The 15,644-nt window shown below is 42.1% G+C and overlaps 1 protein-coding gene across 2 annotated transcripts in view; it reads right to left on the bottom strand.

Moving 5' to 3' along the window:
- PROSER3 (proline and serine rich 3) overlaps positions 1–15,644 on the bottom strand; it is a 103,786-nt gene that overhangs the window by 48,660 nt on the left and 39,482 nt on the right. For both annotated transcript variants that reach the window (XM_029576165.1, XM_029576163.1), the window contains exons 4-7: positions 3,949–4,247; positions 528–691; positions 315–388; positions 141–226 (exon numbers count right to left, since the gene is read on the bottom strand). In XM_029576165.1, the coding sequence (XP_029432025.1) occupies positions 141–226; positions 315–388; positions 528–691; positions 3,949–4,247 (623 nt within the window). The remainder of the gene's footprint in view (positions 1–140; positions 227–314; positions 389–527; positions 692–3,948; positions 4,248–15,644) is intronic.

Below are 15,644 nucleotides of genomic sequence, written 5' to 3'. Positions count from 1 at the left end.
CATGGGAAAAGAAAAGGATATGAGATATCACCCTTGAGGATTAGGGCAGGCATGAAGAGCAACATACAGACAGGAAGAAAAGCACACAATTCCCGCAGGTGGAAGAGAAAGGGTGCGGGCTGAGACGAGGAAGCCCTCACCTTCTTTGTAGGAGCCTTGCAGCTCTCTCCTGTAGGCTTAACGTCTCCAGATCAATGGAAAAGGCAGACACTTCAGAGGGTTTTTCCTGAAAAAGATCAGAATTCTAGGATCAGCCACTGAGGGCAGCATCATGATCACTGTACCGAGGGTGCAATAAATACACTAATACTGACCTTTGGTGACAGATCTTTCCTCGGGCTGATATGTTGCACAGGGAGTCTGGGAAACTCTTCAGATAAACCATATTCTACAAAAGATATTCAGGTTAACTTGGTAGAATGGGCATTATTTTTATTTAATAAGTTTAGTGATTGTTAAGAGACATCTGTTTGACAATAATGGAAAATACCATAGAAGTTTCTCTTTACCTCCCCTCTCAAACTTACCTAGCACAGTTCTCTCCTTTCTTCCCTGGGAAGTTTCGTCTGTTGGGGTGGAGCTATTTGAGGGGGGGGAGGCGTGGAGCCACCAGAACTCCTTTGTCTGTTCTCGTGGCGCAGCACGTTCTTCACGACTTGTCGGCTGGCCGCACCGAAACCTCTCAATATACCTGGAAATACAGACACAAGAAACACTCCCTCCATATTTACTCATTCCCATCCATACCTCCACCTGCCTTTTACTGTTCTACTCTTCTTGTGCACCAGAATAGGAAATGAGTGACAAGCCTAACTAGCCAAAGCCTTTATCCATTGGCAGCTCTTGTGATTCAGCTTTATCTCAGGTTCTCAGCTTCATTTAAAAAGCATTAACAGACACACGAGAACTGGGGATTAAACAGTGAGCAATTTACTCCAGTATGACGAGTCCTTTCCTTGTCCAGCTTGAGCAGTCCAGACACATGGGTTATGCCAGGGGTGCTCAGACCGGTCCTGCATATTCATTAGGGATATCCTGAAAACCCGACTGGCTGGGGGGGGAGGGGCACAGGACTGGTCTGTGTTGGGATCGGTTCTGTTCAACATCTTTGTGAGCGACATTGCGGAAGGGTAGAAGATAAAGTTTGTCTATTTGTGGATGATACTAAGACCTGCAACAGAGTGGACATGCCGGAAGGAGTACAGAGAATGAGACTGGAGTAAGGAAGCTGGAAGAGTGGTCGAAGATATGGCAGCTGAGATTCAATGCCAAGAAGTGCAGAGTCCTGCATCTGGGGTGTTGTAATCCAAAAGAGATGTATGTGATGGGGGGTGAAGGACTGATGTGCACAGAACAGGAGAGAGACCTTAGGGCGATACTGACTAACGACCTGAAGTTGGCGAAGCATTGTGACAGGGCGATAGCTAAAGCCAGAAGAATGCTAGGCTGTATAGAGAGAGGAATATCTAGTAAGGAAAGGGAAGTGATAATTCCCTTGTACAGGTCCTTGGTGAGGCCTCACCTGGAGAACTGTGTTCAGTTCTGGAGACCATATCTCAAATGTGACAAAGACAGGATGGAGGCGGTCCAGAGAAGGGCGACCAAAATGGTGGGTGGTCTTCATCGAATGCTTATGAGGAGAGACTGAAGGATCTGAATATGTACACCCTGGAGGAGAGGAAGAGCAGGGGTGATATGATACAGCTCTTCAGATGTTTGAAAGGTTTTACTGATCCATGGTCAACAACAGACCTTTTAGGAAACAATTTAGTAGAACTAGGAGTCACGATTTGAAACACCAGGGAGGAAGACTTAGAACCAATGTCAGAAAATATTTCTTCATGGAGAGGGTGGTGGATGCCTGGAATGACCTTCCTGAGGAGGTGAAGACTAAAACCATGAAGGATTTCTAAGGGGCATGTGATAAACACTGTGGATCACTAAAGGCTAGAGGATGGGAAACAATGGAAAAAAAAAGCACGGGGGTAGTGGGCCTAGGGGTAACCTGCATGGAGCGGCAGTTGCTACCCTTAAACAAACATGGGGTAACCTGCACGAAGCGGCATTTACTGTCAATAGAACCTTGCTAGGCAGACTGGATGGACCATTTAGTCTTTTTCTGCCATCGTTACTATATTACTGTCAGGCCAATACAGTAAAAGTCACGGGAAAGCGGGCGAGCGCCCGCTCTCCTGGCGCGCGCACAGGCCACTCTCCTCTGTGCGCGGTTCAGTAAAAAAAAAAAAAAATTAAAATTAGGGCCCGCGGTAAAAAGAGGCGCTAGGGACACTAGCGCGTCCCTAGCGCCTCTTTTGTGACAGGAGCGGCAGCTGTCAGCAAGTTTGACAGCAGATGCTCAATTTTGCCGGCGTCGGTTCTCATACCCACCAACAGCCACGGGTTCAGAAACCGGACGCCAGCAAAATTGAGCGTCCGGTTTTCAACCTGCGAGCCGATTTTAAATTTATTTATTTTTTTTTTTTATTTTTAACTTTTGGGACCTCCGACTTAATATCACCATGATATTAAGTCAGAGGATGTACAGAAAAGCAGTTTTTACTGCTTTTCTGTGCACTTTCCCGGTGCCAGCAGAAATTAATGCCTACCTTTGGGTAGGTGCTACTTTCTGAAAGTAAAATGTGCAGCTTGGCTGCTTGCCCTGTGGGAATTAGTAAAGGTAGCCTGGTATCTGCATTTTTATTTTTTTAACTTTTTATTTAACAATTTGCATGCTGTCAAATCATCATCATCATCATCATCATGTATTGGATGAACATCAGTAAACAGAGGGACAGAAGCACATAACTCTAATTCCTTCAATAAAAAAGAAAAGAAAGGCGTCTGTATATATCTGCTCGTATTTAGAAGCGCAACGCATTGGAGGTACCCTGTAAAATTTCCAATAGCATCACATATAAACTTACGATCTTGTAGACAATAACACAACTTTTCTATATCAGCTATCACTCCGGTTTATGTTCTCCAACTATCGAGACTACAATTATGTTTCCAAGTAGAAGCAACAGTAAACCGAGCTGCCAAGGGTAGTTGGGAGGGGGATCTGCATTGCCATGCTGCAATTCAATTGCTATTCTCATCATAGCAGCAAGCACGCCGGCAGGAACCATTTGAACCAACTGCCCCACTGATGCAGATCCCCACGGGATGGGCAACTGTAGTTGCCATCCTGTGTCCTTATCCTGCCAGCAGCTGTGGCACACTGACTCTCCTGCTAACAAATGCCGGTGCAACCCACAGTTAGAGCACAGCGGGGGCTTTTTCTCATGCTCCAACAGAAAAGCCGTAACAGCTTTTCACTGCCTTAAAAGCAGCCCGGGACTGCAGAAAATACAAATTCTTGATACTCAGCCCACAGCTGGTGCAGAAAATACCTCCAGTTGCCCTCTAATGATGCCAACTATTTCTCTTCTCTTTTTTTTTTTTTTTTTAAACTATGTGACAGACAAGGCTCTGCTATAAAGGCAGAAACTGCTTTTTTTTTTTTTAAGGAGGAGGAGAAAAAGAGTTGTAAGCATGGGGTGGGAGTTTCAGAACAACTGTAGGTACAATGAACCCTTAGCCCAGATACTGGAAGCTCCTAGGTCCAGGATTTTGCTCAACCATGGGAGGGAATATAAAACGTTCAACTCAGGAGCTCCCCTTATAGCCTTTCCTTCACCTGGCCTAACCAGGTCCCGGTTCACAACACAGGATGCTTGCCTATCATTTGCTGGAGACAGAATAATGGCAGGCTGAGTTCAGCATGGGAGCCTATAAGGGGTGACGTCTGCAAGCCTGCTGGTTGGTGGGCAAAACCCATACTTCTGGACTGGTCTGGCTGGCTGAAGAGGAATATAGCATTGCCAACTGTCTTCATTAACAGGACAAGTGAATGTATGTAAGCAGAAGAGTATCTGTGTCAGTTATACTTGCTTACAAGTAACTTACTTTGCAATGACTGAATCAGCTGTTGAATGAATCTCCGGACTTTTGGACGAGGAAGACTCCCTGGATCCTGCTTGCTTCTCCATCCTTACTTTTTGGAACAACCCCTCTGGGGTCTGAGAGGAGCTGGCTTCCGTTGAGGGCCATGACTCCTCAAAGAGGTCATAAGAATCTGTGTCAGAGGTCCTGAAGATCAAGCGGTTGGAGCCCTGCAGGAACTTGAGATCAGTGGGGCTGAGGGCATCAGAGGCCAGGTAGTTATCAGATTGGATTCCAGGCTTCAAGCGGGCTGGGGTCAAGACCTAAGGGAAAGTAAGTAAAAGCAATAATATATTATGAACTCCTGATTTAATTATTCATCCAGTCCCTATACTTTGTAAACTGAGTGGCAGAACATAACTAAAGGTCACCTGGGGGTCACGTGATGTGATGAGCTAAAGAAGACACGTCTTCCTGAGCTCCAAGCACCTGCAGCCTTCAATCTGCTTCTACCAAAGCCATCCGTACAAATTCAACTCTGATTACTTCAGGAAACTACAAAGCATATGTTAATAGACAAATATATGCATAAATTGCCAGGAACTATGGCTCTTAAGGGACAGACAAAATGAGGCCTGCGCCGGAAAGACAAGCAGCAGAAAGTGGTGATGCCGCGGAAGCAGGACCCTCACAAACCACTCTAGAAGCTCTGACTGAAAAAGTCACATCGGCTGTAGTGTCGGCTCTGAATGTCAAATTTGACCATCTTTCCTCCCAGATTTCCATACTGCAAAATTCACTGGATGAACTACATCCATGAATGGAAGCAATAAAGGGACGAGTATCAGTCCTAGAAGACTATTCTAACTCGGCTGCAAGGCAGCTAGCAACATTGGAAAATCAACTTAAATCCTACCGCGAAAAACTTGACGACCTGGAGAACAGATCCCCATGCAACAATCTGCGATTTACAAGTCTCCCTGAGTCCATCACAGAGATAAACCTAGCCTCCATGCTGGAAAAATGGCTCCCTGAGGCTTTGGAGCTACCTTTGTTGGCAGCCCCTTTGCAGACAGAGAGAGAGCACAGATTGGATATCCGAAAGCTTGACTCCTCCAGACCCAGAATTACAATCGCTAGATTTCTTAATGGAGCTCCCAAAACAAGAAATATTAAAATCTTATAGACAGCGTCGTGACCTTAAATATCAGGGAACCCCGGTAAGGCTCTTTCAAGATTATTCTGCCACCATTTCCCAAAGCCGTAAATTATTCACTCCAATGTGCTCTGCCTTAGTAACTAAACAAATTAAGTTTTCGCTCCAATTTCCTGCTAAACTAAAGATTTGGCATGCCAACACTACTCACTTCTTTGATGAGCCTAACCAAGCACAAGCCTTAATTGATGGACTGGTTTGAAGTAAAGCAGGAATGGAATCTGGGACAGTTCAGCTGCATAATGCTTGATATTAAGTTTCAAAAATATTTACCTGATCGGTTTTTCTTGGATAAAATGCTGTTTTTAGCCTGGTTGTTATGGCTGTTTGTTTTGTGCACAACGGGGTATCCCAATAAAATTCATTTGCACCCTCGCCACCGCCATTTCTGTTTCAAGGATATGTGAACTTTAGACGTCACATGGGGTGGCTACATTAGGAGAAGGAGCCACAGCCCCAGCTTTGTCAATTCTACAGAGTCGGAAGCAACCAGAGACTTTTATCTTTTCGTCCAGCAAGTGGCATTAGGACTTAAAACGTCTTAGTAATAATCGTTTTTCAGTTACTATGGAGCTCCAAGTGTCTAGGCCATGAGGAATAGACGAACAGTATCCACCGTGAGCGCAAGGATTTGGTAAGCTAGAACTGAGATGCACGATGCCACCAAGCTCGCCGGAACAATTTGATCATGTGCGCGTATCTACGCCACCCCTCCTTACTTTTACGGATGTCACCTTCCTATTGCTGTACATTTTGGCCTACCGACTGTTGATAGATAGTTGTAAGCCTACAACGTCGCCACTTAAGTACAGGGGCGGTTAGGTTGGTCTGATGCTGAAGTTTGCTGTATATTCACCACCAGAAACAAGTTTGTCTTTGAACTCTCTCCCATAGAGGACTCGACAGGGGGGGATAGAGGAGTTTATTAGTTCTGGGAAAACAAAAAAAAGCGGGGGGAGAAAAAAAATGCAACACGGTTTGTGTTTTGTTTTTTTTTATCATTGGCGCATCGCATTGTAGTTTAGGTGTGCTGGTGCTCACACATCGGAAGCGTACCTCCTTTCTCTGTGAGTTTTTACAGCTCGTAGAGATGTCGATCAAAAGGGTGGGTAGGAAGGGCTCATGTTTATCTGATTTTACATTGTTGTCCAGAGGAAAGCTTACTTTTATACTCCAGTGACATCTATTTGCTAGTTTCCACATTCACAGTAATACCCCACACTTAACCCTGAGTTCTGGCTGGGAGACTCAGGGAATACTACACTTTTGTGAACTGTTCGGTCCATGGAGTTTTGCTGATAGTAATGGCTGATTCTCTCAGGGTGGCATCTCTAAATGTCAACGGCTTGGGATCCCCAATCAAAAAGGCAAAATTTTAGTTCCTGAAAAGACAGAAAGTACAAATAGCCTGTCTCCAGGAAACCCATTTTTCTGAATTGGAACATAAAAAACTAAAAAAGGGACTGGGTTGATTCCTGTTATTTCTCCAATGCACAGGGTAAAAAAAGTGGGCATGGCCATCCTCATCCATAAATCTATTACGTTTAAACTAACTCAAGAATTTAAAGACCCATAATTCATAATGGGTTTCATAATTTTGATTGGTTCCATTAATGGTCGCTCCATGACATTATGCAATATTTATGGACCAAACAACTACCAACATGATTTTTTCGACACATTGACAAAACTGTTCTAACCAACCAGCAAGACTGGTTATTTCTTGTGGGCAATTAATTGTGTAGCTGACCCGCTACTCGATAGGATCCCTCCACAGCAACCTGCACAACCTAAGAACTCTTTTAGAGGCATTCAGTTTCTGTGTGAACAGCTACAGGTACTGGATTATTGGAGAAATTTACATCCCACCTCCAAAGATTTTACACATACGGCAAGGGCTCATAATTCGCTATCACGAATCAACTATATTTTGGGCTCTAGACGCTATTTTCCACATATCACTAGAGCTGAAATAGGCCCTACTACTGTTTCGGACCATTCCCTTATATGAGTTGACCTTATCCTTTCAGATACCGCCAAGACATTTAGACAATGGAGATTTCCAGCTTCTTTATACAATGACAAAGCCCTCAAGCAATTCTTAATAGATAAATGGGGCTCCTATGCACACCATAATAAAGCCCACATCCCCAACCCCTCTCTCTTCTGGGATACCAGTAAAACAGTGCTTAGAGGAGACATCATTAGGATCATCATTGGGAGACATCATTAGGACATCACCAGGATAAACAAAGCTATTCTAGACCTGGAAGCCCAACTGAAGGATGTTAAACTTAAAATGATCCAATCACTAACTTCTGAATCTAAGTCAGCCTACTTAAACATCCTCACCTCTTTAAATTTCTATCTCCACCAAAGAACCCAACTCACTCTATGAAACAATGAACACAAGTCTTTCAAATTGGGGAACAAAGCTGGAAAGCTTTTAGCCAATGCAGTTCCGATAGCCATAGGTAAATCCTACGTTGAGAAACTAAAAACGCAACTGGGCTACCTGGCCTACTGATATCTGCAATTCCTTCAAAGACTTTTACACCAAGCTCTATAGTGAGGACAGGTTGGGTACAAAGTAGAAGAGGAAGCTTTCTTTCACAGGATGATTCTCCCCTACATCTCCAAACAACAATCAGACTATCTAAATAGCCCCATTCAAACTCACGAGATCTTGTGTGCCATTTCAAGTTGTAGCACTGCTGCTAATCGCTATGTTTATTTAGCGCTGTTGCGAAATATTGTTGAATGTGAACCGATGTAATGTTACTAAACAAATGTCTGTATATAAAAGCTACAAATAAATAAAAAATAAGTAGTAAATCGGGCAAGGCGCCAGGCCCCAATGGCTTCCCCTTCGACTATTACAAACTTTTAAAGTAACAAGTCACAATCTCCTTACAGGCATTATTCCATGAGGCCCTGCCCTCCGGAAGTTTTTCCAAAGGTTTTACTGATGCCCACATCACAGTTCTTCCAAAACCTGGAAAAGGTCCCGCTCTACCCGCCTCATACAGGCCGATTTCCTTACTAAATTGCAACCTAAAGATTTTTGCCAAATACTAGCCAATAGGCTGAATCTCATCCTCCCAACCATCATATCATCTCATCAAGTTGGCTTTCTTAAGGGAAGGACAGCTGGTTCTCATATCATCAAATTAATCACTGCCATGCAATATTCGATCAGAAAGGGGCTTCCAGCACTGGCTGTTAGTTTTGACTCAGAAAAAGCTTTTGATAGTCTCGTGGCCTTATAGGATTTCTGTTCTTGACAGATTTGGGTTTTCGGGGGAATTTGTCAGTAATATTACTTTACTATATAATACCCCAAAATTGTATATCCTACCTAATGGAGGCAGATCAGATCCATTCCCTGTGGGTCGTGGGGTGCGTCAAGGCTGCCCCCTCTCACATAGAAACATAGAAATGACGGTAGAAAAAGACCAATCTGCCCATCTAGTCTGCTCAGCAAGCTTCCACACTTATTTTCCCATACTTATCTGTTTCATCTACCACCAAGTTCAGGGCCCTTGTTGGTAACTGATTCAAATTTCCTACCATCCCCTGTCATTGATGCAGAGAGTAATGTTGGAGTTGCATCAAAGGTGAGCATAAGGTTTATGGTTAAGGGTAGTAACCGCAGGTTACCCCGATGCTTGTTTACCCATACTGCACAGATCAATGCCTTGTTGGATGTTGTCTGAATGTAAATCTTGTTTTCCACATTTCCTCCTGCCGTTGAAGCTGAGAGCAACGCTGTATATGCATTCAAAGTGATGTATCAGGCTTAATTGGCGAGACTGCACCTTGAATACTGTGTACAATTCTGGTCGCCGCATCTCAAAAAAGATATAGTTGCGATGGAGAAGGTACAGGGAAGGGCAACCAAAATGATAAAGAGGATGGAACAGCTCCCCTATGAGGAAAGGCTGAAGAGGTTAGGGCTGTTCAGCTTGGAGAAGAGACGGCTGAGGGGGGATATGATAGAGGTCTTTAAGATCATGAGAGGTCTTGAACGAGTAGATGTGACTCGGTTATTTACACTTTCGAATAATAGAAGGACTAGGAGGCATTCCATGAAGTTAGCAAGTAGCACATTTAAGACTAATCGGAGAAAATTATTTTTCACTCAATGCACAATAAAGGTTCAAAAAAGGTTTGGATAAGTTCTTGGAGGAGAAGTCCATTAACGGCAATTAATCAAGTTTACTTAGGAAATAGCAACTGCTATTAATTGCATCAGTAGCATGGGATCTTCTTAGTGTTTAGGTAATTGCCAGGTTCTTGTGGCCTGGTTTGGCCTCTGTTGGAAACAGGATGCTGGGCTTGATGGACCCTTGGTCTGACCCAGCATGGCAATTTCTTATGTTCTTAATTGGTTTAGGGTAGTAACCACCATAATAAGCAAGTTACCCCCATGTTTGTTTACCCAGATTGTGAAGTTCAGTCGTTGGTTGTTGTCTGAATGTAAATACTCTTTTCCACATTTTCCCCTGCCATTGGAGCAGAGAGCAACTATATCTTCTCTCCATAGACCCGCTTCTCAGAAAGATCATGGACAACACTTTTATTCAAGGGCTCGAACCGGAAGACACATCCTTCAAAGTGGCCGCATTTGCCAACGATGTGCTCATTTTATTTATTTATTTTATTTATTTATTTAAATACTTTTGATATACCGATACTCAAGACTGGTGTCTTATCGTACCGGTTTACATTGAAACAAGGGGTAACCAATTAACTATGAAAATAAAGTTACAAAGAACACGGGGTTTACAGGATGGGAGAGTAGAGAGCGAAAGCACACAATTAGTATAATAAGTTAAACATAACTAAGTTTAAAATAACGGAGTTTAACATATAAACAAATGTAGCAGGCTTAGACAATGGATTAGTCTTTAGGTCTATAAAGTTGCCGGTGCGAGTGAGGGAGGGGGAGGGAGGGGATCTGTGAGAATGTATTGCATAGCTGTGCTGTTCGTGTGGTGTCCATTAAGGGAAGGCTTGGGTGAACAGCCACGTTTTTAATTTCTTTCTGAAAGAAAGCTGGCATTGTTCCTGTCAAAGTTCCGGGGGAAGAAGATTCCAGTAATACGGTCCGGCCGTGGACAAGGTTCGTTTCAGGATGGAAGTATGAGTGGTGGATTTATTTGGTGGGGCATGGAGCGATCCTTTGTAAGTTGATCTTATCGGTCTTGAGGACACATGAAGTTTGAGAGGAATTTTGAGTTGTAGAGTAGATCGGTGATATATGTTTTTGTGGATGATGGATAAGGTCTTGAACATTATTCTGTGGTTGATAGGTAGCCAATGTAGGTTTTTTAGGATTGGTGTGATGTGGTCTTTGCGCCGAGAGTTAGTAAGGATCCTTGCTGCGGCATTTTGCAGCATCTGAAGTGGTTTCGTTGAGGCGGCTGGAAGGCCAAGGAGGAGCGCGTTACAGTAGTCTGTTTTTGAAAATAGTATGGCTTGTAGTACAGACCGGTAGTCTTGAAAGTGAAGGAGAGGTTTTATTTGTTTCAGGACGTGAAGCTTATGGAAGCATTCCTTGGTAGTGGAATTAATGAATTTTTTGAGGTTCATTCTGGAGTCGAGCATGGCTCCTAGATCTCTCACGTGGTTTACAAATGGTGAGAGATGGAGAGTAAGGGGATTGTTGACCATGGGAGAGATGAATAGCAGTTCTGTTTTAATGGCCCCTACCTGCTCTTTGCAGAATGTTTTGACACATCAAAACCAATTTAGAAGATTTGCCGGCTTAAAAATAAAACAAGACAAATCAGAGGCACTAGATGTTACCAGCCAACTCCACCTGTCTTGGCTGGGTCCCTTTCCTCTAAAATGGGTCTCCTCGAATATGAAATATCTTGGCATTTATATCCCTACACAATTATCCCAATTCTATAAGATAAACGTACAACCGCTAACCTATGCTGTTCGTAAGAACGTTCAAAGATGGATGAATCTCCCACTCTCTTTATTTGGCAGGATACACGTCTTAAAAATGATAGAGCTTCCGAAATGGCTTACTTATTGCAGATGGCCCCTATATGGCTCTTCAGAAAAGACTTACGAGCAATCAAAAAAGAATTCTCGCGTTTCTTACGGCAAGGAAAAAAAGCTAGACTACCTCTACATGTTCTACAATCCTCCTGGGCTAAAGAGGTCCTAAATTGCCCCAACCTTAGATACTACAATTTAGCTTGTACGCTACATATTATCTATGATTGGCTCCATAATTCTTCTTTGTTTTCCCCATATAATTTAACCAGGGTTTGGCTTGGCGGATTTGCTCTCTCGGCTTATTTCAATGGCCTGAAAAAACCATACCCTCTTTCCACAATATTCTCCCTTCTTTCCTTCTGCCGAAAGGCATGGTTGACCCTATGGGTCTTAAATCCAAGAGCACGACACTTATTGAAATTTGTGCCAACCCTGATTTACCCCCAGGTCTTTCACAGGGGGTCTTTTTAAGATGGCTAGGCCTCGTATACATATCAAATGTTTATGCCCAACTCAAACATTGTGGCCAGTTTTGCAGAATTGCAAAACTTGTTTCATATATCCCGCACTGATTTTTTTGCTTACTTACAGGTCCGCCACTACATCAAACACCCTGCTTTTAGAGAACCTGAATTTAGGAGATACTGGAACACACACATCATTCTTTCACTTCACCAAATCCCAAAAACCATCCTGCACTTCTTTTGCTAAACGCCTGCTAGAATTATCCTCCACATCACATCGCCCGTTAGTTCTCTCACGTTGGTCACAGTAGCCCGACATAGCACTCCCCCTCTCTGATCTACAAACCTACTTCTCACAAATCCCGAAAATATCTGAGAATACAATGCTATGAGAATTGCGATACAAATTTATGTGGCAACTTTATATCCCTCAGATGCGTACAAACGCAAATTCTGCCCATCTCCAATTTGTTACAAGTGTAATTTCTCTAAAAATGACTACCTACACAGTTTTTGGGCTTGCCCTCGTGTCCAAGAGTTCTGGGACTCTGTGAGTCAGAAAGTTGCCCTTTTAACTCAGTTTGTACTCCCCTTAGACCCACACATTTGGCTATTTAGGCGCGCCCCAACAGACTCTCACACTTGGGCTAATGGTACCAACATGTTACTAGGCAAGGTTAGATTAGCAGCAAAACAATCTATTTTAGCCTGCTGGATAGGCTCACACCCCCCTTCATATTCAGTCTGGGAAGGGAAAATGCTTAAACTTTTAACCATGGAGTCTATGTCAGCGCTACTATCTACCTCTAAACGAAAAGAGGAGACACGACAGATCTGGCTACCTTTCAAAAACTCCTTACCTGCCAAAACTATACAGAGTCTTCCCCAAATCTAACACCCAAAACATTTGTTACCCCACAACAGCACATGTGGCAGTTATTTGATTTGATTACTCTATTTGTGCAGGCCTTAAAATCAGGGTTTTTCATTTCTTAATAGATTGGTGGATCTACTTTTTGAGGAACAGACGCTATGTCTCGTATGATCAGCTTAAGAACTTTCAGAAACACTCTCAAAAGCATTTCAATTTAAAATGTATCACTGTGGCTAGGAGTATCAAAACGAAATTCCGTGAACATTTCAACATGCACTGTCAGTAAGTGTACCCAAGAGTAACTTTGGGGGCCTAGAATTAGGGTGGGGGAGGGAAGGAAGGGAGGGCAGGGGGGTTCAGTTCTGGTATTTTCCAGCCTTGTATTTGCTATTGCTTGTTAAATTGTTTCAGCAGTTCCACGTGGGACCAGATTTTCTGTTTTGCTCTACCTGTTATGTCTTAACCATACTTTATACCACGTGTGACTGTATTTCTCATCTGTATTATATGGTGAAAAACTTTCAATAAAAATGATATTATAAAAAATAAATAAAATAAAGGTCACCTATTAAACGCAAATATGATATCTTAAAGCAAGAGTATCCAACTATAGTTCTAGAAGATGACAGAGATGGATTCAGGATCACCACAAAAAATGTTTTCAAGAGCTATATTTTCATATTTTGGTTACCCTGAAAACTAGAATGGTTTATAGTTCTGAAGGAGTGAAGATGAATGCTCGTGGCTTAAAACATCTTAGTCCCTCTCTCTTAGCAAGACACTGCCTTGAAGAAAAAGAATGGGAAAAGCATCCAGAGAGCAAGTTTGCTTACTGTAAACAGTGTTTACTTCAAATAGCAGGATGAATTAGTCATAAGAACATAAGAAAATGCCATACTGGGTCAGACCAAGGGTCCATCAAGCCCAGCATCCTGTTTCCAACAGTGGCCAATCCAGGCCATAAGAACCTGGCAAGTACCCAAAAACTAAGTCATTACACGTGAGTGATGTCATCCGGTGGCACTGAACAGACTTGTCTCTCCAAGCTTGTAGAACTTTGAGCTCTACTGAGCATGAGCCTTGGGCCTCCTCCTCAGTCAGTATCAGAGCAGAATCTAGCTATGTAGTCAAGTCTCCAGGGAGACAACAATACCCGTTGGATCTCCAGTTCCCCCTCAAACTCCACTCCTCATCCAGACCCATCAGAGAATCATACAAAGGATCTCTCCATTTGCCTCCCAACAAATTTTCACGCCACACCGCAACCAAAGAACGAGCATTCTCGATAGCAGCACCCACTATCTGGAACAATTTACCGCCGGACCTCAGGCAGGAACCCTGTCTACAAACATTTCGAAAAAAACTTAAAACCTGGCTATTTAGCCAAGCTTTCCCTTAATCTTTTCACTTCAGAAACTATACATCTCAAGCCTTCCTGACTACTTATTTATTTTATTTCAAGTTAGTTATTTACACCATTATCTATTTTATTACATGTTATTTACTATATAGATTCTCGTCATTTGATGAGTCACTGTTGTTTATTTAATATTTATTCTCATGTTCTGAAACTCCGTTTATTGTAACGCCTCACCGCGATTGTTTTGTTTTATGTAAACCGACCTGATTTGATATTTGTATCGAGAACGTCGGTATATAAAAATGCTAAATAAATAAATAAATAAATACTTACATAGCGAAACCCTTTAATCACAATGGTTATCTCTCTGTCCTTCTTTCTTCTATTCCCAAGTTTGATCTCCTTGTTATATGTAACTTTTTTACCTCCTCTGATTATTTTACTGTTAAACGGTTGATAAGAATGTTACCCCTTCGTTCCATGTAAACCGATTTGATATGACTCCCATCATGAAGGTCGGTATATAAAAGAATTAAATAAATAAATAGGCAAAATTTCATTTATATTATACAATTATATTCCCTAAATGATTCTACATTTTTCAATTATTACCTATAATTTTACACAAGAGAGGTTTATGGGTGCCATGTAATTTCAGAAGATTTTTGTGGCCTGGAAAGAGGGCACATGCATTCCATGACCAGAAAAGATGTAGCAGAATTAGAAAAGGTACAGAGAAGGGCAACCAAAATGATAAAGGGGATGGAATGATTCCCCTGTGAGGAAAAGCTAAAGAGGTTAGGACTCTTGAGCCTGGAGAGAGACGGCTAAGGGAAGATATGATAGAGGACTATAAAATAATGAATGGAGTGGAACAAGTAAACTTTACATCGGTTGTTTACTCTTTCAAAAAGTACAAAGACTAGGGGACATTCAATGACGTTACTAGGTGATACATTTAAAACTATTAAGAGAAAATATTCTTTTACTCAATGCATAATTGGGCTCTGGAATTCGTTGCCACAGGATATGGTGAAAGTCATTAATATAGCTGCATTTAAAAAAGGTTTGGACAAGTTCCTGGAGGAAAAGTCCATAAACCATTATGAAGGTAGAGATGCAGAAATCCATTTCTTATCCCTGGGATAAGCAGCATGGAATCTATTTACCCCTTGGGATCCTGCCACGTACTTGTGACTTGGATTGGTCACTGTTGGAACTGGGCTTGATAGACCTTTGGTCTGTCCTAATATGGCAAATGTTATGTACATATATATTCATCCTGCTATCTATGGAAAACACCTTTATGGTAAGCAAACTTGCTTTTTCTGTCGATAAGCAGGCTAAATTAGCCACTGCATGTAGGGAGTCCCAAGAGAAAGATTGCAGCAGAGCAATTACTTAATATGCAGTAACAAAGATTCTGTTGCAGGACTGTCTTCCAGAAGAAAAAAAAAGAAAAAAAATGAGTGGAAGCTGAGTATTGAGTACAGCGCCTCCTAGAAGCACAGCTATATAAAAGAACAAAAAGTAGCTTTATGACTGCAATTTGCTGAATTCATATCAGAATGTTTAGTTTCAATTGAGCTGTAATTTCTCTAACCTTTATGTTGCCAGATTTTATATTTTCCCAGGTTAAACACAGATGAAACATTTGAAGACTGTTGGAGTACATTTTCTCCTTTTTCCCAGTTTTTCATTTTTAAACAGATCTCTTTTGATTTTTACTTTTGTTTTTATTCTAGACACCTTTTTTAAGCTTTCTTTTACACAACTTTTTGCCCTACTTTA

This window comes from Rhinatrema bivittatum, chromosome 14 (assembly GCF_901001135.1).
Source record: "Rhinatrema bivittatum chromosome 14, aRhiBiv1.1, whole genome shotgun sequence".
In the NCBI taxonomy this organism is placed as follows: Eukaryota; Metazoa; Chordata; class Amphibia; order Gymnophiona; family Rhinatrematidae; genus Rhinatrema; species Rhinatrema bivittatum.
Note: the sequence above shows the minus strand (reverse complement) of the source record. Positions and strands in the feature narration are given on the sequence as shown.